Here is a 26,189-nt window from a genome sequence, read left to right as displayed (position 1 = left end):
TCATAATGTGGATTCAGATTTTTGAGCAATGCCAAGATTAAAATTCGGCATCAACTTTATTGTGAAGCTCAGGAAATCCCATATTTTAAGCCACAAAGAACTTTAAGGAGGCCTGGCTTACTGATTTGCCCAGTTGTAATATTCAACAGCCACTTAATTCAGGCATTCAAGGATGATCCCCAAATCTGGTCCATGGATTCCAGATGCTTCCATCTTCCCTAACTTAACAACTGGCATTTCTCCATCTCCTCAGTTGTCCATGCTAGAAACCTTGGAGGCTATCTTGATAGGCCCCCTATCTCTCATTCCTAATCTAATCACTCATTGGAACCTATTTATTCAAATTTTCCTACGTAATTCCCAGAATTTTTTGCTTCTCTCCATATTCACACATTCCAATACATCCAAGACCTCATCATCTCCTACTGGACTACTGTCATAGCCTCCTAAGTGGTTTCCCCTTACCAAGTTTGACCCTCTTGCATTCTATTTTCCATGTATCCCCAAGAGTGATTTTTAAAATTTATACTGCTCAGGTTTCAGAGGACACTTTCATCTATAAACTCATATCTTTCTTCAACCCTGGAAAATTTCCAGCCATCATTTCTGCAAATACCACTCCTCCATCATTCCCTCCATTCTTTCCACCCAGAAATCTTAATACACATATTTGAATCCTCTCAATATAATCTCCAAGTTTCTTGTCTTTAACTCTTACTCATTCTTCAGTGACTTCTTCAATCTCCAGTCTAGAACAAGTCTCCCTGTCACTGCTCTTATAGCACCCCAGACATTTCATTCATGCCATACATAGTAATTTTCATTACAATGATTATTTAACCTCTGTATCCTTTAAGCTATAAGCTTCATGAAAGCAAAGACCAGGTTTGTTTTGTTCCTTGCAATAGTGTTCAGCACCTAGTTATCTTTCATGTTATGGGTGTTCAATAAACACTTGCACATAAATGAAAGAAACCAGATATTGTAATTATACATATTCAAACACATCTCTGCCTCATTCTGAAATTTTCTCTAAGTATATATCAGAGGAAAAATCCAGAGAATGAGCTAGATTTTTAGAGTTTTAGATCTAGAGGATATCAAAGTGTGTGGCACAGTGCAGGAAAATTGCCTCCTGGTAAAAATAAAAAGGAAGTCCTCTTGTTTCACCTACAAGAAATGTCATTGATATAAAATATTCATTCGAATATGTAGATTGGTAATTAAAGATCCTAGAAAAACTCTAGACTGGATTTTCAAACAGATGGTTTGAGAATAATTAGAAAAGAATATTTTAATTTTTGGAAGCCTCAGTGAAATTAAACTTCCATCTTTTTTTGCTAGAATTTTTACACATGGTGTATCTTAATTTTGGCAAAGGATTTGACAAAAATCTCAAAGATAAACCTGTGAATACAAAAATGAAGTGGGGTCTAGGAGTTGTAGGTGGATTTGAAAATGGTTGAAATGCATCCTTAAAAAGTTATCAATAAACCTTTGTAATTAGTAAAAGAAATGTCCTTAGTAGAATATTATGAAGTCTTCACTTTTTATTTGATCAACATTTTTATTAATAGCTTTAATTACAACAAATCATGCTAATGATATTTAAATATGCCCCATACACCTAATAGGATACAGTCTAATCTCACCAGCTGAAAGAACAACTTAAACTGAATTTTAGCTAGTTGAAGCAATAAACTAAAAGTAATCCGATGAAATAAGCAAAACTGTTAAGTCCTGCATTTATTTTCCATAACCAATTGCACAAATAAAGGATACCGGAGACCTGTTCAGACAGTAGTTCCTATAAAAAATGATCTAAGAATTTTAGTTGATTAAAAGCCTATTAGAGGTGTGATATGGTTACTAAAGAAACACAATCTTAAACTGAAGAGCCTTCATATAACCTAAATGTCAGCTGGAGCCCCCTGACCAACGGCTGCAAAATGAAGCCCAAAGGCCAATCCCTCAGCTTAGAGAGACAGGATGATGCCCTGTCTGGATAGTGGAGAGCTTTTTGTAGTTTACTTCCTCAAGCATCTGTGTACCTTCTTATTCTTGAATGCTTCCATGCAGTCTTTCATTACCCCTCGGTACCTCAAAGTATAACTCAGCCCCTCTACTGGCTTCCAAAACAAATGGATTCATGCCAAGCACTGTGAAAGGTTAGAAGACTATGTGGAGATTTGGAGGGATGCAGCAGTGTCACACTGCGAGCAGGGAGCTCCCTCCATGTCTACCTGAACGCTTCTTCCTCATTCATCGAAATCCTCACCCCTCCCCAAGCAATCCACAAATGACCTTGTCTTCGTCAGAGCAGTTCTGCACATACCAAAGCCCCCTGGGTTCTCAGCTTCCATCTCCAAAGGCATGTGGGTAAGGAGCATTTTCTCCATCTTAGCATATTCAGACCATACACAGTATTAGTCATGTTGCTGTGATCACATCTAGAGTCCCAGGTGCAGTTCTCCGAGGTCCCGGACCCCAGAAACTACCAAGAGGACAGTGAAGACAGTGGTAAGTGGACCAGAAACCAACAAGGGAAGCAGAGATGTACTTGAACCATCATTCGTGAAGGAGGAAAGGACCCGACAGCTTAGGAAATCCACCTTCCCTCTGAAGTAGACCTGTTTTCTACCGCAGCTCGGAGAGAGGGTCATCCATTTCTGCTCAAATACTCCGTTGGCTCCAGTTTTGCCTGGAGCAGCAAAGTGCAAGTGGGAAATGACAGATAATTTCAAACTTTGGAAGGCAATCAAGTGAATGAGGAAGGAGACTTACTCTGTATCACTCCAGAGGGGAGTTCTAGGGCCCATGAGAAAGAACCATCAAACAACTAAACAGCTACCACCCCCTCCAATGGACCTGGCTTCCTTCCTCATCTGTAGAAGTCTGTGAGGGGGAGCGAGAAAGAATCTCTGCATTGGGTACAAGGTCGTCTCTGGCCACCCTGGAGTTCTCCTCCTTGCCTCTAAAGCACCATGGTTTTAAGCACTGGGAACCTCACTTATCATCTCTTTTTTAAAGTGCCTGCCTCAACTAATTATCCTTGAATTTTAGAGCTCAGTATGTAACTTCTAAAGGTTTCTGTAGCTAGAATCCAGACAGTTCTCCAGCTCTTACTTTCTTCTGTAATATGGTTATTAATGCCTCCCCTTAATACTGGTTATATTTCCTTGAAAGTGCTTTACTGCACCATTTCTAAAATTGTGAGGCCTATAATTGTTTATAATGATGAGCATTAGAAAGGAACATTGATTTTTTTTTTTTTTTTACATACTAGAAACTCAAATATCCCAACTTAAGGGCTGTGCTTTATTCAATCTTCGAAAGAATGAAAATTAAGCTTTAGCAAAGGACTAAAGCTAGGAGATTCTTAATTTAACTGAAATAGTCTATGAAATCCTATTTACGTGGTAGCATAACAAATGCATTTGTGCGGAGATCACCTTGCACTAAGGCAAAGGCTTCTCAGAAAGAAATATTTCAATGCAACATTTTTTTGTCAACTATACGCCATACAAAAGATTCTATTTTTTCTTTTGAACTTTTATTTCTGTGATTCCACTGCTGTGAAGAGCCTCATAAATCTAAATCGCTATTTCTCCACCAACACTCTCTTGCTCTTGAACAGAACATGCAAGTATTTCACTCATGTCTCTTGCGTTAGAGAATCTACAGACACTGGTAGACAGTTGATATACTACGCAAAGTTTTTGTTATAAACGCAAAGAAATTTTTTATGGGTCCCAAAAGGGTTTTTTATCTCTGGTATCTCAATGGGTGATACAAAATGATAAGTTCCACATAAATTCATTTCAAATGCAAATCTTTGTAAGCATCTCAATAAACTAATAGTAATTAATAGCTATCTATAAAATATACATATCTTAAAAGTGCTTGATTTGCATCTCATTCTGGATGACAATGATGATGACAACAACAATAAGTAATCTATACCGAAAGCTTATTCTCCGCGAGGGTCCATACTAAGTGCAAGAACATTAGGTCTAGGTACCATACCATTATAATCCCCCTTTCACAGAAAAAGAAACCAAGAACTAGCAGTTAATTCACTTGCTCAAGGTCACAAAAAGCTAGCAAGTGGCAGGTAGGATTTGAACGAGTCCAGAGTCCACCTTCCTAACCACCAGTCTATAATTCCTTCAATATGGTTCTTCCTAGGACATAAACTTGAAATACCAGCACCGTATTTATTTGTTAGCTGTCGTTTTCGAAAGGAAAAAATATAACAAAGTTTTTTTGCAAATGACACTTCAGTGATTGAAATAAAGTAAGGCACCTCAGCGTATCTTAAAAATGTTCCTTCTTCTGTGAAGGACTTCCTAAATTTCTTTTCTACTCAGATTTGCCCTTTCCCTAATTTATCCTCTTTGTTTGTGCCTGACACAGGTAATTAATCACATTTTGACTTATTTGAGAAATAAGACATCTATACAAGTAACTCTCATGCAAGACAAAATGATGACTGTTTGAACAGAAACCGAATGCTTTGTAGCATGTCAAGCCTTGCACATTGTCAATATTCAACAAATACATACAGAAAACAAATTAAACCCAGACAAGTGCTTAGGTCACTGATTGTGTACTAGAACGAGTTCCATTCTCTGCTCAGGATCTTGGAATTGAATTGCTGAGGACAAAACAAGCCAACACTTTTATTTTTAAAATGAGATAACCAGAGAACGGAGAAGCTAAATGACTGGCCTAAGATCACACAGCTGGTACTTGCAGAGGAGATCCTCGAGCCCAGCACTTCCCAGTTAGACGAATGTCTGCTAAGGACACCCATATGCCTTTGTAGATTAACTCTCTTTTATAAAAATAAAGGCTATGGAGTGAGAATATAGAAGAACTTCATATTTCCTTCAATGACTCCAGAAGAGCAGGAAAGGAGAGAAAGTTCATTTTTTTAAAAACCTACGCTGACAAGCACGGCTGTCATCGAGATAGTGCCCCGGGAAGCAGGCAGTGCTGCAGGTGCCAAGGTGGGACAGAACGAGGTCGGCATCACACGAGGTGCAGGAGAAGGGTCCCGTGCCCTGGCAGGTTCTGCAAGAGGAGTGACATTCTGCAGAGGGAAAAGAGACACAAAGAGAACCTATGTAGCCAAGCTCCTTTCCCCAGCAGCAGCCCGAGAGGTGTTAATAAAAGCCCCAACTGAGAGCGTTAGCCGGTCTGGTTTACTGTCCGGCAGCGTGCTTCCTGCCTCCTATCTCTCTCTGGAAGTTCCAGTCCTCTCCCGCTACTGCCCCCAAGAACAGCTCACGCCAGCTCCTGTGTCCGGCACTTACTCACTTTTACAAGCTCCTCTCTCCGCGTAGTATCCAGAAGGGCAATCAGGCACACAGTGGTCCCCCAGCAGCAGGTACCGGGCATTCTGGCAGTTCAGGCAGACACTACCGGTGTGGTGGAGATCAGCGGCACAGTGCTGGCACAGGGGATGACAGTCTGGAGAGGGCGGGGGCAGGGCACACAGAAGGCATGGGCAGCATGAGCGTGGGGTCTCATCACTACACCAAAGGGCGGAAGGGATCTCAATGACCCCCGCTGCAGTGCAAACAGCGGGAGAGCAACCCAAAGGCAGGACACCCCAGGAAAGGAGACGTTTGGGACCTGTACAAATGGTGCGTTTGAGGTTTTTAGCAAATGGCCAGGCCCAGCACAGCTATTGTTTTCATCCCTTTTCAACTGAACGACCTTCAAGTACTACAAGGGCATGTAATAGATTGTTGCTCGGAGTACAGAGAAAATTGTCAGACTAACAGCAACGGTACTGCCAATACTATCAACATTTCCCCCAAGCGTTCTGGGAACTCTAGCCCAGCATGCCCCATGCACAGTGCTCCTGAGGGGGGCACGGTGCTCTCCCCACAAGCTGCCTTCCCAGGAATTTGGCCTTTCAGAGGCAGCATCCCGGTCTCAGGTGTTGATATGGAGGGACTGGCGTTACTGATAAGTGGCCTGAGCCGGTGGGAAATTTTAGTCTCCAATTAGAGGTAAGTTACAAAGAAGAGTTGTGAGCTGAAAAGTCATTTTCATGACCCAATACATAATTCACAATACAACACAAGCTCTGTTGTAGGAGTTGTGATTAAAGCTCTAAGACTAATTATCTGGTACAGCCAGCACGGTCTCTCGTTCTCGCCCATGTAATAGTTATCCTTTCATTCAAGAACCTGACTGCGTTCAGCTCCCATCCTCTGCCTCATTTTAAGGGGTAATTGCCCTTCAGGTCCTGTTTACCATCCTCCATCGCAAAGGTGGAAGAAAATCCACAAATCCTGATTTACCCACCAAAATAAAAAAGGAGTAAAGGCCTAGGAAATGAAAAGTCAAGAGCTCTAAGCACAGGTCTTTCCCTCTAGGATTCAAAGCACTGTCTGCACTTGCTAATGCACCACTCAGGGACCACTCTGTTCGGCTCAGAGTCTTGTAGATAGAGATCGTGATCTCGAGCAATGTTTAGATTAAAAAATCCTGGTCAATGAAACAGACGGCCTGTCCCCTGAAATCTGTTAAAACAGGTCTTTTTCTCTAGACTCTCAGTGATACTTTCTTAATTGCTGACCACCTGAGATGTGTTCCCTGCAGAAGCGGATCTCAGTCGCACACCTGCACCCACTCATCCCCATGAGAAGCCGTTTGAGGACCTGCACAACCACTCCAGAAGTTGAGCCAAAAGCACCCTCCCCAGAATGCCGACTCTTCCTGTGGGCATGCAAACGAACAGCCCCTGCCCCTTCTCTGAATTGTGGGAGTTTCAAATTACGGGCAGCCTTTTGCCCGTATTAGGAGTTCTTGGTCTCCTAAGAGCCAAATTAATCCTCATTATAGACCTTCAGTGAATTATAAAGGAAAACGATGACTGTATTGAGGAAAAGACGATAGGGACGCTACTCCCCCGACTTAGTATAAGGTTTCCACACAACGTTCTCTGCTTCCTGTGCCCTCCTCACAGTGCCAGGAGCTGAAGGGGAGATTCAAAAAGCTTTGAAAGTTGCTGGAGCAAATGGAAGTGACTGTGCTTTATGATTACCTGAATGAGTGTGTACCTCCTGGGGTTGGAAACCTGAGAGACATTACTGATTCAAGGCTCCATTATTTGAAAAGTCACAGCCTCTTCCTCTTTCAAGCCAGCGCTGACAGAGTTCTGGGCTCAGGCATGCATCAACAAGATCCGCAGGTGTTCAGTGGTCTAAAAACGAGTTGCATCTAACTAAGGCTTTCTCTAGTGTGCAATTAGAGGAATGAAGAAGAATAATCACCAAGGGGATGCTTTGAAGAGAAAGTAAGATCATCTCTGGAGTACTTTGTGGGTACAATAAATAAATATTTATGAACCTATCTGATCTTGGGGATCTCTAGAAGCCGTTGAAATGAGTGAGTGTAATGTGCATTACTTACTACCAAAGGAAGCTGGAGCTAGGCTATGGATGCTCCTTCCCACTCTCACGGCAGCTGCTTGCAAACCCTCACTCCTCGTCTCCAGGCCCCACCCCCGCCCCCACCCCCACCCCCGCCTCCGCCTCCTCCCAGGTTATTCTATCTTCTACTTCATTCAGCCCCTCAAGGCACAGGCTTCCTGTCAGACTCAAAACATCTTTCTTTACCCATTTTTATTTCAATTCTTCTCTCCCGGGATGAAATGGCTAATTCCTCCTCCCACATTCTTGATCCAATTTTCAACATTATTAGAACGTTATTTCGGCATCATTGCATCTTTTACCCCATCTCTCTTCACTCTCCTTGACCTCAACCTCTGAACACACTCTGCATTACCAACGCCTCCAAAGCTTTTCTCTACAACCACGCCGCCATCTCTCGCCTTCCCTTCACCACCCAACTTCCCTGCCTCCCGAACGCTTCAGCTTGCTGGGATCTGCCTTCAACCTCCATGAGTCCGCTGTGGTATTGTCTTGAAAAGGTCTACTGACCACCTCTTATGACCAAATCCAATGGCTTCCTTTAAACCGAACCCACGGGAGAGCTCTGCAACACACGACACTCCTGGCTGCCCTCCTCTTTGACCCTGTGTCCTCTTTAGTATGCTTTATCCTGGTGCTCTTCACGGCCAGGTCCTTGTTCTCTGCCACCACTGCCTGATGAATATAGACATTCCTCACAACCCTCACTTTCTGCCTTCCTCCTAATCAAGTCTCATCCTCTGAAGGTCCTAAACTAGACAGGGCTGTTTGCATTGTATTTTGATAGATTGCCACTAGAAGCCAGTGGAAAGGGCTCAAGAGTCGCAGAGACTCCAAAACTACTTGAGGCCTCTGCCTCTCTTCATGGCTTCATGTGAAGCCTTAAGAAGGCATCACATCAATTGCCAGACATATCCATTGCATGATGGAGTACCCGGAAGCAAGGAGAAATCAATAAATGACACCTGAAAATATAAAACAATCAACTGCAGGTTGCCCAAAGCATGCCATTAATGCACGGAAGTTTAAAGTTTTACCTTACACACGAGACTGTAACTACCTGAGTCTGGAAGTTGGGCTCCCTCTTTTGTTCATGACCTGTATTCATTCCTTACTCATTCAACCATGGCTTAAAAAGTCATACTAAACACCCAGTCCTATGAATAGATTCATTCCAAAGCAACAAGCTAAAGGATCCCATGTTAATGCATTCACGCAAACCTCCCTTCCCAACTCTCATTTACAAGCCCCTTAAGAAGACCACTTAAATATGCTCTGAAATCCTGCTCTCAAGTCAATCTGAAGGTTGATTGACTTTTCTTCAACCAATCAAAAAAGGAAAATAAATTCCTAAAACCTAGGAAACACCTCTGTCTTGTGAGTTTGAAGTCAAAATCTCTTTATAGGAGAGAATTCTTTGGGAGAGCTCAAAATGAGTAATGATGTGCAGGGAAAGAAGCCAGAAATCAGAGCAAAAAGGGCTTAAGGATTAATACCTGTGTTCTGACTTACAATCAGAAAAGTACGGCTCCTGAGAGCAGACTACAGAACTCAGGGGTGACACGTTACAAGTGACCAGTCCCACTGGGGAGCACCTGTAAGCAAGCTTCAGGCTCAAGTCTGGGGATCCCTGAGATCTCCTGCCCAGAGGAGGGGCTGAGTGTGGCTCTGACAAGAACCTTAAGGTTTTGTTTTTCTGAATACAAGGTGAGCCATGGAAAAAAAAAATATGAAAAACATTTTTACAAATATAAATAAACATAAAAACCAACCGAAGTAGCCCTTTCAGAGTAAAGAACTACCGACACTGACATTTTTCTCTTAGTTTTTTTCTATATACTCTTACGATACAGAGCTTTATACATAGATGAGATTCTATTACATGTTGTCATATAATATCTTTTTTTTTAACTCAATACCATCAGCATTTCCACATGTCATTGTAAACACTTTAGGGACTACAGAATATCCCAGCCTTGAATAAATAAACAAGAAACTTGCACTTTTCATATACAGCTGACCCTTGAAAAACCAAGGGTTAGGGGCGCTGACCCTTTGCACAGTCAAAAATCCAAGTATAAGGTTTGGCTCCCCAAAAACTTAACTAATAGCCTACTATTGACTGGAAGCCTTATTGATAACCTAAATAATCAGTTAACAAATACTCTGAAGGTTATAGATATTATTATATACTGTATTTTTACAATAAAGTAAGCTAGAGAAAAGAAAATGTTAAAATCATAAGAGAAAATACATTTACCATATTGTACTCTATTTATCTTTAAAAATCTACATATAAATGGACCCAAACAGTTCAAACCTGTGTTGTTCTAGGATGAACTGTACTTAAACATTTACATCCAATTTGTCCACTTCTATAATTGAGGCCCTGATAAGACTTCTGTGCATTTTAGATTGGCTCCCAAAAGACATTGTCAGGAATGCAATTCAATTTTTAAAATTTTTTTTAAAGATCTTGTTTATTTATGGGCGGGAGGGGCAGAGGAAGAGGGAGAGAGAAATCCAAGCAGACTCTGTGCTCAGCACAGAGACCGACACTGGGCTTGATCTCACAACCCTGAGATCATGACCTGAGCCAAAATCAAGAGTTGGAGCCTTGGTGGCTCAGTCGCTAAGCGTCTGCCTTCAGCTCAGGTCATGATCTCAGGGTCCTGGGATTGAGCCCCGCATCGGGCTCCCTGTTCGGCAGGAAGCCTGCTTCTCCCTCTCCCACTCCCCCTGCTTGTGTTCCCTCTCTTGCTGTGTATGTCAAATAAATAAATGAAAACCTTAAAAAAAAAAAAGGAGTTGGAGGCTTAACCGACTGTGCCACCCAGGCACCCCAATTCATATTATTATTATAGCTTACATTTATTGAGCTCAGAATATGTATCAAGCACTATACTACTTATTATAAATGTATAATCTCATGCATAGTCTACAAAAATGCAATAGGTGATGTTATTATCCCCATTTTAAAGATGATGAGATGGAGACTCAGAGGTTAAGTCATTTGCGCTCACATGTCATATCCACACTGACTCCAGAGCATGTACTTTTAACCACTACAGACATGAAAAAAAATGTAAAATTCTTAATAGGTATTACAGATTCCATTCCAGGAAGTTTGTATCAGTTTACATTTCTGAGAGTCACTCATGAGACTGTTTCCTCATAATTCTGCCTGCACTAAGGAACTGAAAAGTAGTAAAACAATCTTGGTTAAATTTGGTTGGTGAAAACTGCAGTTACATCATTGTTTACATTTGTACTTCTTTTATTATAAGTGAGGCTAAGCATTAAAAAAATCTTTCAAACACCAAAAATGTTCGAATGTCTACTGTAGTCATACAGCTTTCAGTATGGTCAGGAAAAACAACCCTGGATATATAATTATAATTAAGTATGAAATATGTGAAATCAAATAATAATTTGAGATATCAACCACTGAGTTCTTTTCTCATCCACTGTAATTAACTGCCCCCATCGAACCAGGAAGCATGGGCTGTCATGTGCTCCCAGAGAAAGTTATCAGAATCAGATCTAAAAAATACCAAATTCACAGAGCTCAGGAACAGATGAAAGATGGAAGGAAGGAAAAACAAACTCAAATGTGCATTGGAGCTAATAGACCCAGGCCATCCACCACCACCACAACCCCCGCACCCTCCACTTCTGTGCCCCAGCCCAGAAAAACCCTTCCACCTGGAGAGAAAGAAGGGACAGAGAGACCATTCACTTTACCCTCACCCTCCTTTCCCATGGAACAGGTTGGAGGCAGCCAAGTGGCATATTCAACAATCCAACAATAAAGTGGACTTGGGCTGTGCTTCCTGCCTTATAAAGGGTTTTCTCCAAATCGAGACCTGGGTACCAGGCCAATAGAGATGGTGGCACAGCAGGATGAGCAACAATAGAGCGCATGGCAAACACTGAGATGCAGGACTGCCATGAGACTGTTGCGAACATTTTGTTAAATGTTAATGGATAAGTATCAGGGCGCCATGGAAGTCTGTAACCGGGGTCCTGACTCAGTCCAGGAGACAGGGAGGGCCTCCTAGAGAAGGTGGAGCCATGAACCCTGCCTGGGGGTTAGCTGCAAGAGGAGCTGGGCTGGGTGAGACGATTTGGAAAGGGTTCCAAAAAGAGGGAAAGCTTAGGCAAAAACCCAGCAGCCCAACAGAACAGGATGCCTTCAAGGAACTGAGAGAAGTACAACATGGCTGGATCTTGAAGAACATAGAAGAAAGCCACTCATGGGGCGCCTGGGTGGCTCAGTCATTAAGCGACTGCCTTCGGCCAGGTCATCATCCCTGAGTCCCAGCATCGAGTCCCACCTCAGGCTCCCTGCTCAGCGGGGAGCCCAATTCTCCCTCTCCCTCTGCTGCTCCCCCTGCCTGTGCTCTCTCACTCTCTCTGACAAATAAATAAAATTAAAAAAGAAAAGAAAAGAAAAGAAAAAAGCCACTCAGGACCCGGCTGCACCAGTTTTAGAATACCATGAAGAGGAGCATGTCTTTTATCCTAAAGGCAACTGGGAATGGGTTTGTGTGTGCCTGTGTTCTTTGCCCGTCTATTTACAGAGGTCTCTGTGTTTTTATTACAGATTTAAATGAGAAATTGTTGGATGGGAGGTAACAATGATGAGAGAAGACATGAGAACCATAGCAAAGAACCAACAATCCAAGAAAGCTCTGACATACAGCAGCTCTCAATAGGAGCCTTGCTGGGGAGGGGACAGGGGTCCCTACTGTTCTTCCCCCCCCCTACATTATGTCTAGAAGACCCTCTCTGTTAATAATATCCTGCTGCTGAACTGTTCTCATGAGGCGTGTACTAGACTAGGCATATTAAGAATACTATAACATAAGTACATGAAAGCTGTCAGGACCAGGAATGAAGATCTTGGGTTTCCCTTGAGAAGGAAGGCCAACATACCAGTGGTTTGTCTTTCAGGCATGACCTGGGAAGACCTTTTCACAAACTGTCAGCTCCCAAAATACCTTTAAAATTTAAAACAAAGTAGAATTTGGCTCAACAGTAGTATCTAGTAGGTAGCCCCTGCCTATGTGTTGAGTGAAAGAAGAAAAAAGGTTATTGGAGTCAAAATCCTAGGATAGGGAACTTGGAGGCTTATGAAAAAGTCAGTGTGGATTGCATCTCCTGGTTTTCAAAATCCACTTCAGGCCAAGAGAAAGGGCGCCACGTGGCTATGTGTGTGACAATTTACATCTGCCTTGTCAGTAGGATTTGAGATAATGGAAAGAGAAATATCCCCACAGCCAGCCATATGTATTAATTATACACTCTAAATATAATTAAGAGGTGGTATGAGCCCATCCCCAGGCACTGCAGGAGATGACCGTGTGTCCCGGGGAACTGCTCAGACACCAGTCACTTCATGCATAGTGAAATCTATACACCTATTTTCTAAGAAATAAGCTGACTTGGAGACAACTCTTGCTTTCTTCCGTCTGACAAATCCTAATTCAGATCTTTGCTGGACCCATACTGTAGGAGCACAACTGTCAGAAACTGTGTCCTTAAAATGGCAATACTCTGAGAGAGGCCAACAAACCACAGAGTGAGTTTCCCTATAATCCTCCTCACCCTACCTTCCATGCCCGTTCCCCCCCCCACCCCCCACTCAGGTGACATTTGGAACAATTTCACAGGATACACTAGAGGAAGTTTATACTGTCACTGCTTAATTTGAACCAGGGCTGCAGTTACCATAATAGGGGAACTGAGTTTCCAACCCACCAATCTAGCAGCCTCTGTAAGGATTAACGTCCCATCCTAAAAGCCCCATCTGTAATGTAAGGCATTTGCATCTACCTTGCTGTCTGTAATCAAAAAAGGAGGCTAACCTCAAATATGTCTAAATGGTGAGTGTGTATCCATTAATTGCTTAAAAACAGCACCTATTCCAGAGGCCATCTCTCTGAGCTCTAGCATTGCTACTCAGTAAGTAAATCCTTATTTGTCACGATTTCAATTACAGTGAAGAGTCTTTAAATATAAGACTCATTGAGGGTGACAAGGAAAGAAGAGAGACCCAGGATATGTTTGTGTAGCCTGTTTCAGATTACTGGTATATAATAAGCATGTGGTAGAGGGGAGGGCAGACGGAATTCCAGTTGTTCATGTGTGCCTGCTTGCTAACGAACCCAATGAATTAGCACTTGAAACAAACTAATGAGCACATTACAAGGGAGACTGGAAATGGAGTATTAGCTCGGGCTGAAATAGATACATTTCTTGTTTTTAAGCAAGCAGAGGATTCCATTTGTTTTCTAAATATGCACAGCATGCAGACATGCTAAAAATTTAAATAGATAAAAAAATATTTTGACTCAGCAGCTGTAATATCCTCTAATATGTCACCCTGCGGCTGCAAGGAAATTACATGTGGTCATCACTGTGTGAGGCTTTCTTCAAATCATAAAGGCTCTGCTTCGAGGATCAGTAAGGATTACCCACAATCATGATGGATGGGAGACACGGCAGTGAAATGACTTATTTCACGTCTTTGGAGCAAAGTCAAAAAAGCTTGAAGATATTAAAGTAAATGTGTACTGTCGAAGCAATGGCTTTGGATGTTGGTTTTATGGGGCAGTGACTCCTTAGCTGATAAATAATGACCTATAAAGACAAATTTAGACACACAGTGAGTTTTTAAAAATGTCCTGTCAGTCGATTAGGTTCTTAATGCAACCAGATTAAACGCGTTTGGAAGCAGTTACGATAATCAGCACTTGTGGCTGTTCCTCATCAGGCAAAAAAAAAAAAAAAAAAAAAAAAGGATTTCATGCCAGAGCTCAGGGCCCTTAAAGTGTGCATAGAATTTGAATTCTGATGCCACTTTTAAAAATGGACGACGTACTGCTTGTGAGACAGTACAGAAGAAACCTAGCAAATAACATACAGATGGCAGAAGAGAAAGAAGCACCCTCTCTTTCCCCTTTGATTGCTTTGTCCCAGACCCCCCGTGAGCTCTTGTAGACCACATGGTCTTCTGGTAGCGGCGGGAGGCAGCTCCAGAGGTAAGAACAAAGCTCTCTGCTCGGTTTCAGGGCCCGTTCTTGCTCTCCAATAAGGGGTCATGAGCACCACTCCTCCGTGTACCCTCTACCTAGTCTTCCAGCAGTTTATGCTTTGCTCTTGGTGCACCTCCAAAACAGGAAAACATTCACTTCAGTGAACATTTATGGAACATCAGTTGAGTATGAGGCACTACGGAAGCTTCCACAGGAGATAGAGCATTGAGTCAGACTCAGCATCTTCCTTTGAGATGTTCATGACAGGGTCTGCTGGAGGAAAGCCGTACCTAAAATGCAACTGGTATCTTAGGAGGGCCAGAGAGTATTTTATCCAAAGAGAATCAGAGGGACTTGAAGTTTGTGAGGTGTGACAGAGAGCAGAAGGTGAATCAGGGCAGGGAGGAAGCAGGGTAACTCAGCTGTTTTGAGTTACGCGGATTGAAAAATCAGCAGCAGGTGGACAAGAAATTCAGGAGATGGAAGAAACGACCTGGTGGGTTAAAGGACATGAAGATGGGACTTGTGGGTATGGTGTTCCCATGGATTAGATGTCCAGGAGGTAGACAGGTAGAGGGGATGACCATCCCGTGTGCTCTCCACATGGACTCCAAGGAGAAAACAGAAATGAGGACTGGTTCGAGGCTGTGAGAGGGATCACCATCCCTGGGAGCGGGGCTGGGTGGGGACAGGGAGGGAGGGGGATGAAATGAAGAACCAGAAAAGGAAATAACTGGAGGAGCCAGGGTGAGGGGACTCCTTCCTCAAAGGAAGGCATGAGGAAAAAGAGGTACCTAACAGAAGAATCAGAGCCCTTGAGGAGAAACGGGGAGGAGTTTTTGCTGTTGCTGTTTTTATCAGATTATGCTATTCTTCCAAACGAGAAAGCAAGCAGAGACGTAAACTGATCTGAGCGAGTGAGATTTGAGCTGAGGTAAGGAATGGTGTGTAAGGAAAGGCATGATGGGCCAGATGGCAAGGCATCGACAGGAGCCGAGAGGAGAGAAGGTCTTACTGGAACTAGATCAGGGCATGGAAGCCGGTGACGTGTGCTCAGCTGTGTGCCCTCTGATGCTTCCAAGCCTGGCTCTCCTACTGGCTAGCTGTGAAACGTCGAGTGAGTTGGCTAACGTCTCTAATCTCAGTCTCCTGGGCTATAAAATGGAGATACTACTAATCACAGGACAGACCTCCAGAAGTTGCGGTCAGGATTAGATGAGATAAGACATGCGAGGAGCTGGCACGTACTAAATGTTCAATAAACATTGGCCATTATTCCTTCTCTGCAGCAGGGCCAGTCAGAACTGACACTGGCACACTGATCATCATGCCTACGTCTAAGTCACTCTTTTTGCCTATAGCATGTAAGCCACAGAGATTTACATGCATGGAAGAAACAGAGGTGAGTGCAGCCTTAGCAATCTTGCCATCTTTAGTACTGACAGGATAACCTGTGGGTCTAAATTCAGTTGTGCGCTATGGTGAGCGCTGTGAATTGTGTAAGACTGATGAATCACAGACCTGTACCCCGAAACAAATAATACATTATATGTTAATTAAAAAAATAATAAATAAAATAAATAAATTCAGTTGAGCTCTTTAAGCAAGGCTTGCAGCTCTTATGAAGACAATGGCAATCCTGTCTTCATTGGGAGCCCTGCCACGTTGAAAGCTCGGAAGTGAGGTCTTTCTGTAAGGTAATATATTAGGAAAAGTCACATGAAGGAGAAGTATATAAGTTCTTTTTTTTTTTTAATTTAGGAAGGCACAATTTAAGCATAGGTCATGTTCTTTTTTTTCCTGTAAGTTAAAAGAAAAGAAACACCTTGGAATATTCAATCATTCTTCAACAGACAGTGTGGTCTCTTAAATATAACACAAATTGGGAGAACAAGGAGGAGACAACCATTGAAAGTTCTGGAGAGAGATTGGATATGCAATTCAGAGTTCAAGCAACAGGAGACCGGGTGACAAGATGAGGAATAAGAAAAGAAGGTACAATGCCAAAAAAGAAGATAAGGAAAATAAAGTAGCAAGTGTTTAAAGAAAAAAAAAAAGGCACTAGAAAACTGAAAAAAGACAGAGATAGCAGAATTGGACCAGATGAAATGAAGTGGGAGGTGAACAAGAAAGAGATAAGAAGCAAAAAATGGGTCACACTAAGAAGAAAGATCCCTGATATAATTACCATGTGAAGCATTAGAAGGGGAGTATAGTAGCCATTAGGATGCCAAATTCAAGGCACTCATTTATCCAGCCTTTCTTGATCACCATCTATGTGCCAGTCACTGCACAGAGAATTCCCACAAAATAAGAATTCCCACCTCCACAGGAAAGTATCTGGGATGATCAAATGAAAAGATAAATGAGAAAATGTTTTGAAAAGTATAAAACTCCACAAACACACCAGTATTACTATTACCAATAACATGAGAAACAGACCCAGTCCCAGCTGCAGCCTTGGATCTCATACTCAGCCTCCCGTAGGTCGAACAATAAATCCAGTTCCTGCTGGTAACTGCCCAGGCCCACAACAGGAAAATGGCCACTCAAATTAAGTTTTACAAACATAATGGAATGCCAATTAGCCATGAAAAATGACAGTAATGTGGATTCTTCCCATATCTGCCAACACAGGGAAATACATAAATTAAGTGATACTTAAGAGAATTGAAGAAAGAAATACATAGGTGCTGACTGCAACTATTAAAAATGAATGTGTATTTCCACTGAAAAAGACTAGAGTGAGTGCAGAATGATATAAATTATTAAAATTTAGTGTTCATTAATGTTTTTCTTTAAAGTTTATGTACTTAATAATGATATATACAATAACACATGGCAGCCTAAAACAGCTTCCTTAGCATTGAAAAGACTAGCAAGTTCTTGCAACTTTTCCCAACAATGCTCTCCAAGGCATCTTGTCATGCCAGTCCCTTTTAAACCATCAGTCAAAAATTGCTCTTGAGTGCCTACTGTTATGATCAACTGTATTTAGCATTGTAGAGTACAACAAAATGGGCAAGCATGTAGGTTTTGGAATCACACTGCCTACGTTCAAACCTTGGCTCTGTCTTCCAACTTCCGTCATTTTGAGCACATTACTTTGTGTTTCAGGTTCTTCATATGTAACATCACTATCTGCTTTGAAGGATCATTGTTAATATTAAATGGCAAAATAAAAATAAATGAAATCTTGCCTTTTACGATGACATGGATGGAACTAGAGGGTATTATGCTAAGCAAAATAAGTCAATCAGAGAAAGACAATTATCATATGATTTCACTCATATGTGGAATTTAAGAAACAAAACAGGGGAGCATAGGGGAAGGGAGGGAAAAATAAAACCAGATGAAATCAGAAAGGGAGACAAACCATAAGACACTCTTAACTATAGGGAACAAACTGGGGGTTGCTGGAGGGGATGTGGGAGGGGATGGGGTAAGTGGGTGATGGGCATTAAGGAGGGCACGTAATGTTAATGAGTATTGGGTGTTATATGCAACTGAGGAATCACTAAACTCTACCTCTGAAACTAATAATACACTGTATATTGATTCATTGAATTTAAATCAAAAAAAATATTAAATGGCAAAATGCATTCAAAGCAATTAGCACAGTGCTTGTCACACACTAAGCCCTCAGAAGAGTCACCTGTTATTAGATACCATGAAAAGATCACTCACAGGGAATATGAGCTAGTCCATACCGAGTACTAGGTAATTGGTAGAAACAATCAGCACAATAGGAATTACCATGTGGAAGATGCCAAGAGGAAGCTGGTCCTAGAAGGGAAGGGATCTGAGCCAGGCCCTGGGGAATGGATGAGCAGGATTCTGATGATCAAAATAAGGTAGTAACTGCTCCACATTAATAGGGTGTGCCTCTTGCCTTCCTTGCAGCTAGTAGCTGCAAGAGCAGCTCCAGCAAGATGGAGAGCAGTGCCAACGCACCTGCCCCACACGCAGAAGCTGCTGTAAAACAGAACCGGCTCTCACCTCGGGCTTTAAGTCCCCGTGTGTGGAGGCCGAGAGCTGGGATGCTGGCTCACACGGGGCTCCTTCCGAGCTCCTTAATTCTGTTCAACTTCCACTGGGGTTTGCATTGCTTGATGCTGCGGTTGTATCAGCACATTCCAAAACGAGCATCTGTTGCTCTTTTTAATTTGCACATTTCAACTTTTCTACCATTTTTTTGAGGGCCCCATCTTTCAGAAATGATGACAATAAATGGGGAAAATCATGGAAAGGACTTAAATGTTTTTCTTTTTATGATCTGGAAGAAAAATGTTAACAGGTTTTCTGGTCCATCAACAAGTGGCTTCACTCAGGTTCAAAGAGCAAATACTTCTCTCAGCCCCAACACTTGAAGCTAAGTACTGATTACTCTTCAGTGCTCTTCAACCAGCAAGACGGTGGCAAACCTGAGCCTCCTTGGTGACCCTCTGCTTGCCCAGAGGATGGAAGTAAGAAGGAAGGAAGAAAGAAGGAAGGGATGAATGGAAGAAAATCCATAATCTGAGTATTGGTTCATTATTGTACTTTACCTTTTAGGAAGTGCCAATAAATTGTCAAATATATTAAAATCATTGCAAGGCTTCCCAAAAATTGTTCTGCAAACCACTGGTTAGCTCTCGGAGGCCGTAACAAATAAAGGGGAGGGGTCTACAATGCAATGTTTGCGAAATGATGTTCAGTCTCCTTCATCTTCGAGATTTATAATGCCCATCTGCTTGCTTAAGGTTCTAAGAACTTCTGCAGTAAAGAAAGGTGCTTAACTTTATTTACCCGAGAGTTTCCCAAATCTGTTGAGCCAGAATCTTTTTTGCATACAATACCTATTAACCACTGCTTAAAACTTGAGTTCCATGGAATACAATATGGAAATGCTCAGAATAATATTGCTTTACTGACACTTGTCTTCTTTAGCTTACGTTCTGGTATAGATTTATAAACAAATGAGCATTTAAAAAATTACTCCTTCAACAAACAAAATTTAATCCCCCAGGATCAGCTGTTTATAATTTTCCAGTCTTCCCTTCTACTTATTACTCTCAGTATTATCTCCTTTTCTACATAAGAACTCAAAAGTACAGCCAATCCCATTAGGCATTCCACAAAACCCAATGCATTTTTTAATGCATCTGCATTTGGACACTTCCCCTCATGTTTTCTTTTTGATTTTCACTCCCTCCTATGAACAGGGGAAAGATTTTTAGCTGAGAAAGACAAGTGGAGAAAGCACCCCAGGCTTTGGAACTTGGGGAGAATGTTGTTTAGGCATGGGCAAAATATAAACCACCACCACCACAACAAAAAAAATCTATGAAGGAAAAAGCCTGGCTTTCCAAAGCACTTTAATCATGCCTGCTGCAATCTGTCCACTCTTGCCTCTCACATCAGTTCATTTATCTTTGTTGAAAACCTTCAGCCGTGGCCTAAATCTCACAAACTATATTTGCTTTGATAAACTTGGAGGAAAAAAACCCTACACATATGACATCTCCATATGTGATAACACATTGAGGTTTTTGGATCTGTCCCCAGGATGTGTTTATTCTTGTCTGTGTGATAGATTAGATGTAATTTTCTCTCTTAAACAGCTAAGTACAATTAAGAGGTCTCTGATGATGATCTTAGGTACAGCTCAGCTAGAGAGTAAACCCTGTGAGTAAATCCTACCACCCTGCAAAGCTCACACACGATAAAGGGAACAGGGAGTGTCCTTCTCCAGGGGCTAGAATTTCTCCAGGATGATGAACATGCATTCCACTGACAGCACTGCATGGGGCCGATTATCTTCTGCTTTGTCTATCATCACACGGCTCCTCCTAACACCTTCCTGAGTTTAGATAAAAGTCACTGAAATGTTCCAGGAGGTTAACTACAACCTGACTAAAGCAACATTCGAGTTAAAAAATGTTCCAGGAATTTAGGTTCAGGTTAAAATGAAAATAGCAGATGAGCTCCCAGTGGTTACAGAAAGAAAACTGTGGTCATTTAAACCTTCAACCTCCTCATGGACAGCTACCCCTCGATGTCCAATGGTCACCCCAAAGTCAATTTGTCTAGTTCAAACACATTATCTTCCTATTCTGGCCCTTAGTAAATAGTACTCTCCCACTCCTCAAATGTATTTGCCCAGAAACCTTGAAATCATCCCCAAAACTCCCTTTCCCTTAGTCCCCAGGGCTGAGACATGGCCAATTTCTGTTGCTTCTATTAGGCTGATCCATATAAAATGGCCACTATTTGATCATTTGTGCACAGAAAACAGCAATCTCACACAGGTCAACCTAACATAGAGTTAATTCTTAGTGAAGCCATGCCCCCTTCCCTTCATCCCCTCAGCAATTTTCTCATTAAAGGCTTCATCTCTCACCCAAATTCTTTTTTTATTGTTATGTTAATCACCATACATTCCATCATTAGTTTTTGATGTAGTGTTCCATGATGCATTGTTTGCGCATAACACCCAGTGCTCCACGCAGAACGTGCCCCTCTTTAATACCCATCACCGGGCTAACCCATCCCCCCACCCCCTCTCCTCTAGAACCCTCAGTTTGTTTCTCAGAGTCCATCGTCTCTCATGGTTCGTCTCCCCCTCCGACTTAACTCCCTTTCATTCTTCCCCTCCTGCTATCTTCTTCTTTTTTTTTCTTAACATATATTGCGCTATTTGTTTCAGAAGTACAGATCTGTGATTCGACAGTCTTGCACAATTCACAGCGCTCACCATAGCACATACCCTCCCCAGTGTCTATCACCCAGCCCCCCCATCCCTCCCACCCCACCCCCACTCCAGCAACCCTCAGTTTGTTTCCTGAGATTAAGAATTCCTCATATCAGTGAGATCACATGATACAGGTCTTTCTCTCACCCGAATCCTTACAACTACCTCTTAAGGTCCTTCTGCTCCAGTCTTGTCATCTTCTACACAAATCTTGTATGGATCTTTCTCTTCACAGAAATGCAACCATGACACCCCCCTCCATAAAAACCTCCAAGAGATAGCCACAGCCTTGATGACCAAGTACATTCTCCCTAAAGAGAACTTACAAGGTGGGCTTCATGACCTGGCCCTGGTTCCTTCTGCTCTAGGTACCACCCCTCCCACACTCAGAGCTGGCATTCTGCTTAATTCTTTGGCCCACCTTCTGGAATGTTGTCCCTTCCAAATCTTCAAACCCCTCTACTTCTTACTTATCTTTCAAAATCAACTCCATTATAATATGCTCCAGAAAGCCTTCACTACCCACCCAGCCACACATACCCAGTGGGGGTTGGGGTCCTGTCCCACAGGTCATCTCATACCCACAGCTCTATCATAGTCAACACATATGTCCTTCTTTCACTACAAGGTATGTTTCCTAAATACAAGCACCACATCTTATTCACGTGGGCATCCCCAGAGCCCAGCACAGCGCCTGGCATGGAGTGTGTTTGACGAAGCTGTGAATGAATGAATTCATTACAGTGCCACAGAGAGAAGTGGGAAGAGTTTGGAAGGGGCGTATATTAATTGAAAAAGTAAACTTTGGGGTCAGTGCACTGAAAGATCAACGATTGAAATTACTGGTCAAAATTTTCTTAACAAACACCGATACACCGTTCTCTATTCAACAAAGGATTTCTAAGCACCAGACAATGGTTACCTCACTTGAAACCTTTACTTAATAAACCTAATTCCCAGGACAGCCAAGGTTTGTCCCTTTCAGCCTATTTTAGTGGGAACTCTTCTTCTAGGGCTGAGGATTTCCAGAGTCATTTAGTTTAGTCTCATGATTCTTTATTCTAACGGTCCCCTATTAGCCTTAAAAAATTAATGCAACTCCTGATCACCTAATTTACTATCATCCAAGAGGGCTCTGGACATAGGAGAGAACTGAGCTCATTAAAAATTAAACTTTTCCAATCTCCTTATATAAACATTTACTTATAAAATATGCCCCAGCATAAAATTTTTAGGGTGCACATACAGAATAGGTTGGAAATAGAAAAGCCATCATGAAGGTCCACCCTTCTAACTCCTCTCTCTAACTATAATCTCTCCTTGCTCTAGTCCATCTTCCACTGATGGGCAGATTTCCTGCCCATAGCACACCCTCAGTCAAGTCACAGTTCTCTCCTAAACTCTCATGGCCCCATTGCCCACAAGATTCAGTTCAAACTTTCTGGCCTGGAACTCTGGGCTCTCTATACTCTGGTTCCAACTTAAATTTTCCAGCTGTTTCATCTAATATGTCTTAACACAAACCATGCTCTTTGGCCAGGTTGGACCACTCACTGGCCATGAATGGCCCACATATTCCACTCATCTGGCCTGTCTCCTGGGGAACCACACCCAGAAAGCCTGCCTACCCTCCCTCTGTCTAACCAAATCTTAGTTTTTCTTCAGGAAGAATCTTAGCTTCCACCTTCTCCACAATACTCTTCATATCGTTTACTTCTCCCTCTTCTGAACTCCTACAACCCATACTGCCTGTTGGTGCCATTATCCGTAAGTTGCTCTGTACTATTTGTTAACTGCAATTGTGTTTTGGTTCATCTCTTTAAGTAGCGTGAAAGATCTCTGTGTCCCCTCAAATTGCAACTCAGCACCTTGTAGGTTCTATGTAAATACCTGCAAATGGATTTAAACCGTGAGAACCTCTTAGTTCTCATGGTAGCTGCTTCTTCGTATCCTAATGTAAGAAGCAGTCACTGAATTCAAGCTCACAAACTATAATAACAGTCAGCCCCTGCCAACCCCAGATTCCTCTTCAATGGTAGGCACTAATGCCTCCTATTTGCCCGCTTCCCAAGTCAGTCCTGACTACAAGTGGCAGTACTGGCAAGAGACTCACACCCTACAGCTGTGGGGTAGCTCATTAGTCTCAAGCCTCAGAGAGCTGAGCTTCTACTTTTTGTTGCCCCTAAAATGTTTGCAGTCTTAACTACTGGGTTTTACCCTGAATCCCAGCATCTTTTTGGCGGTAGCCCTGCTCTGGACAATTCAGTCTTCCTAGGGTATAGACCCTGGACCCCAATGTCTAGTCACCAGCTAAGGTCATGTGCAAAAAGGAATGGATCACCCAGGACCATGGCATGACCAGCCACACTTGGAGGACTGTCACTGACTTCCTGTGTCCCCACCCACCAAAATGGACTACTGAGTCCCAAGAGTGAATATGCTTGTTCCATACTATGATCTAAACAATTGACCACACCTTGTCCCTGCCCAAAGACAAGGCCTACAGACAGATCAACTTCTCCAGCATGCAACTGACCAGATCCTAGCTTTTTCACCTTTCCCAGTGGCGTCTCAGAATGCCTCCCAGTGAAGCCCTTCGGAACTATGACAAAAGCTGCTACAGGCAAATCTCTTCAAGTTTCTCCTACAATATGGAGAAATGAGTCAAGAAATGTGTAATAACCCACTAGTCTGTAAATTCCTCTCTCTAGACTTTAAGCTCTTTGAGGGCAGGGTCATTGTCTCATTCACCTTTTTTTTTTCTTTTTTCTTTTTTCTTTCTTTTCTTTTTTTTTTGTATTCTGAGCATCTGGTCATGAGTAGGCACTCAAAGACATTTGTCGTATGAATGGATGGATGAACACAAAACACTATATGGCTTTTTCATCGTTATCCAAATTCCAGGCTACTTTCCTAATATATACCTCTTTGAAATCAGAGTTCTAAAATGAGGAGGAAAAACCCTATCTCCTGAGACAACTGACTTACTTTTAGGTTAATCTCCCTAAATTTTTGTGCCTAGGGCTGATGGCGAAAGTTCTCCACAGCAAGAGGCAGAAGATAATGTAGACAAGAGGGAGAGAGTCTCCCAAGGGTTTGCAGCAACACGTTGCTATCTTAAGCTGAAGTACACCACATGCATATGAGGTACTATTATCATCACTTTAATCTTCATTAATATGAAGTTCTAAATTGTTTCAGGAAGTTCAAGAGTGTTATTGGAAGATTCCATTTGAATCTATAAATATTCACTAAATGTCTGATAGGAAGCAGTAAAGTAAGTTCCCAGACCCGAGACAAATGCCTCCCAAAAGAGAGCTCTTCATCTGATGACAGAGGACAAATACAGGAGAGCCTTCTTAAGCCTGGCATGAAGAACCCCAGCCTCTGGCTAGTGATTTCCACGACTATGAAGGAAGGAGCTCCCACTCACCAGTGCAGTACCCCACCAGGTTGAGGAACTGCTCTTCTTTACAGCTGGTCCTGCAGCTCCCACCAGCAAGAGTGACATGAGGGTGACAGGAGCTGCAGTCAGATTCCGATGGGCCGTGGCACTGCCTGCAGGTGGGGTGGCATTCTAGGGAGAGAAACAAAAACTAGGATTGGAATTAGCAGCTCAGCGTGTGAGTACATGAAATATGAATATCCGCCACAAATTACATCAAGAGCAGACTTCAAACACTAAGCATCTTTTGAAGATTCCTGAGCAAGCTTGGCCTACACTTAGGCCCAACAGAAAGACGACATTTCTGGCGTCAGTGAAAATACTGTCCGTGAACAGAACACAGAATCCAGAACGATAAAAATTTGAGTAATTGGCTGCACATTCCAGAAGGCCCAGCATGACCATCCCAGTGTATGTCAGTGAGGAAGTTCAGATCAAGGTCACAAAGCAGAAAGGTGAGTGGTGAGACTCCCTCCTTCTCATTAAAATACCTCGTGTGATTCAAAGAGCTGGACAGGGAGCCGAGGGAGACATTTTGCTCCTCAGAAGTCCCTGGCAGGCAAAGGGGAACCATACACAGCAAAGGACACCAATACTTCTCACTAGAGTCAGATGCCAGCCATGCTCTCCCTTCAGGCCATGATGTGGATGCCTTGTGTTAGCAGCAACATTTAATTAAAATACAAAGAACAGAACGTCCTCTTCCTGGAGGTTATCGAGAGCCAGGTTTGAAGTCAAAGCTCTGTTTTTCCCCCAAAAAGCACCCCTGTACTAAGGGGTACCACCCTGAAAACAAGTAAGTCCCAGAAGGTGCGGGCAGTAAAGATCAGGGCGCGGGGAGTAGAAGGTTGCAGCTGTATTGGTGCGGCCAAAGCAGGCAGCAGGAGCAAGTGCACGGAGGGAGAGCTAAGGATGTCTCTGCCAAGGACGAGGAGGTCTAAGCCTGTCTGATTCCAATAGGAGGGGAGGTGCGGGACCGGAGCTGGGCAGAGCTTGCTGGAAACGATGACAAAGAATTCCCTTCTGGCACGGAGCGGGTGGAAAGCAAAGGCACAGATTTCGAGTACACTCAACCGCCTCTCTCACTTCTTCTGGCGAGAGGCCAAAAGAAGATAAGGAGTTATAAAAAAAAAAAAAAGCAAAACCACACAAATGAATAAATAAAGCAAGCAAGAAAATGCACTACTGATGAGAAGCTATCACCCCATTAGCTATCACCCCTCCTACATTCCTGAGGCTCTTAACTTGGAAAACGTCTGTCCAAAGGATACCCGAGTTCTTAGGATGATTTCCACCTCCCAGTTCTTCCTCCCTGCCAGATTTCCAGTGACCTGGGTGCCCTGCCAACTCAGGGCCCTGGCCATCTGCTGGCTGCAGGCGGGCAGAGGCGTAGACAGAGGAGAGTTAGAGCTACTCAGACTTGACCCCCCAACAATTTCACACAAAAGACAACCAGCTGGGCTAGGGTGAGGGCTCCCAAGGACAGACAACAGTTTTCAAGGACAACCCCAATGACAAAG

At 42.7% G+C, this 26,189-nt stretch overlaps 1 protein-coding gene across 1 annotated transcript in view; it reads right to left on the bottom strand.

Annotated features, from left to right (window-relative positions):
* FRAS1 (Fraser extracellular matrix complex subunit 1) overlaps positions 1-26,189 on the bottom strand; it is a 403,423-nt gene that overhangs the window by 153,298 nt on the left and 223,936 nt on the right. Inside the window, 3 exon segments of the mRNA XM_027599032.2 lie at positions 4,949-5,095; positions 5,323-5,475; positions 24,658-24,801. Coding sequence (XP_027454833.1) covers positions 4,949-5,095; positions 5,323-5,475; positions 24,658-24,801 — 444 coding nt within the window.

The sequence above is a fragment of the Zalophus californianus genome, chromosome 2 (assembly GCF_009762305.2).
Source record: "Zalophus californianus isolate mZalCal1 chromosome 2, mZalCal1.pri.v2, whole genome shotgun sequence".
Taxonomy (NCBI): Eukaryota; Metazoa; Chordata; class Mammalia; order Carnivora; family Otariidae; genus Zalophus; species Zalophus californianus.
This window is presented reverse-complemented; position numbering and strand designations above follow the sequence as displayed.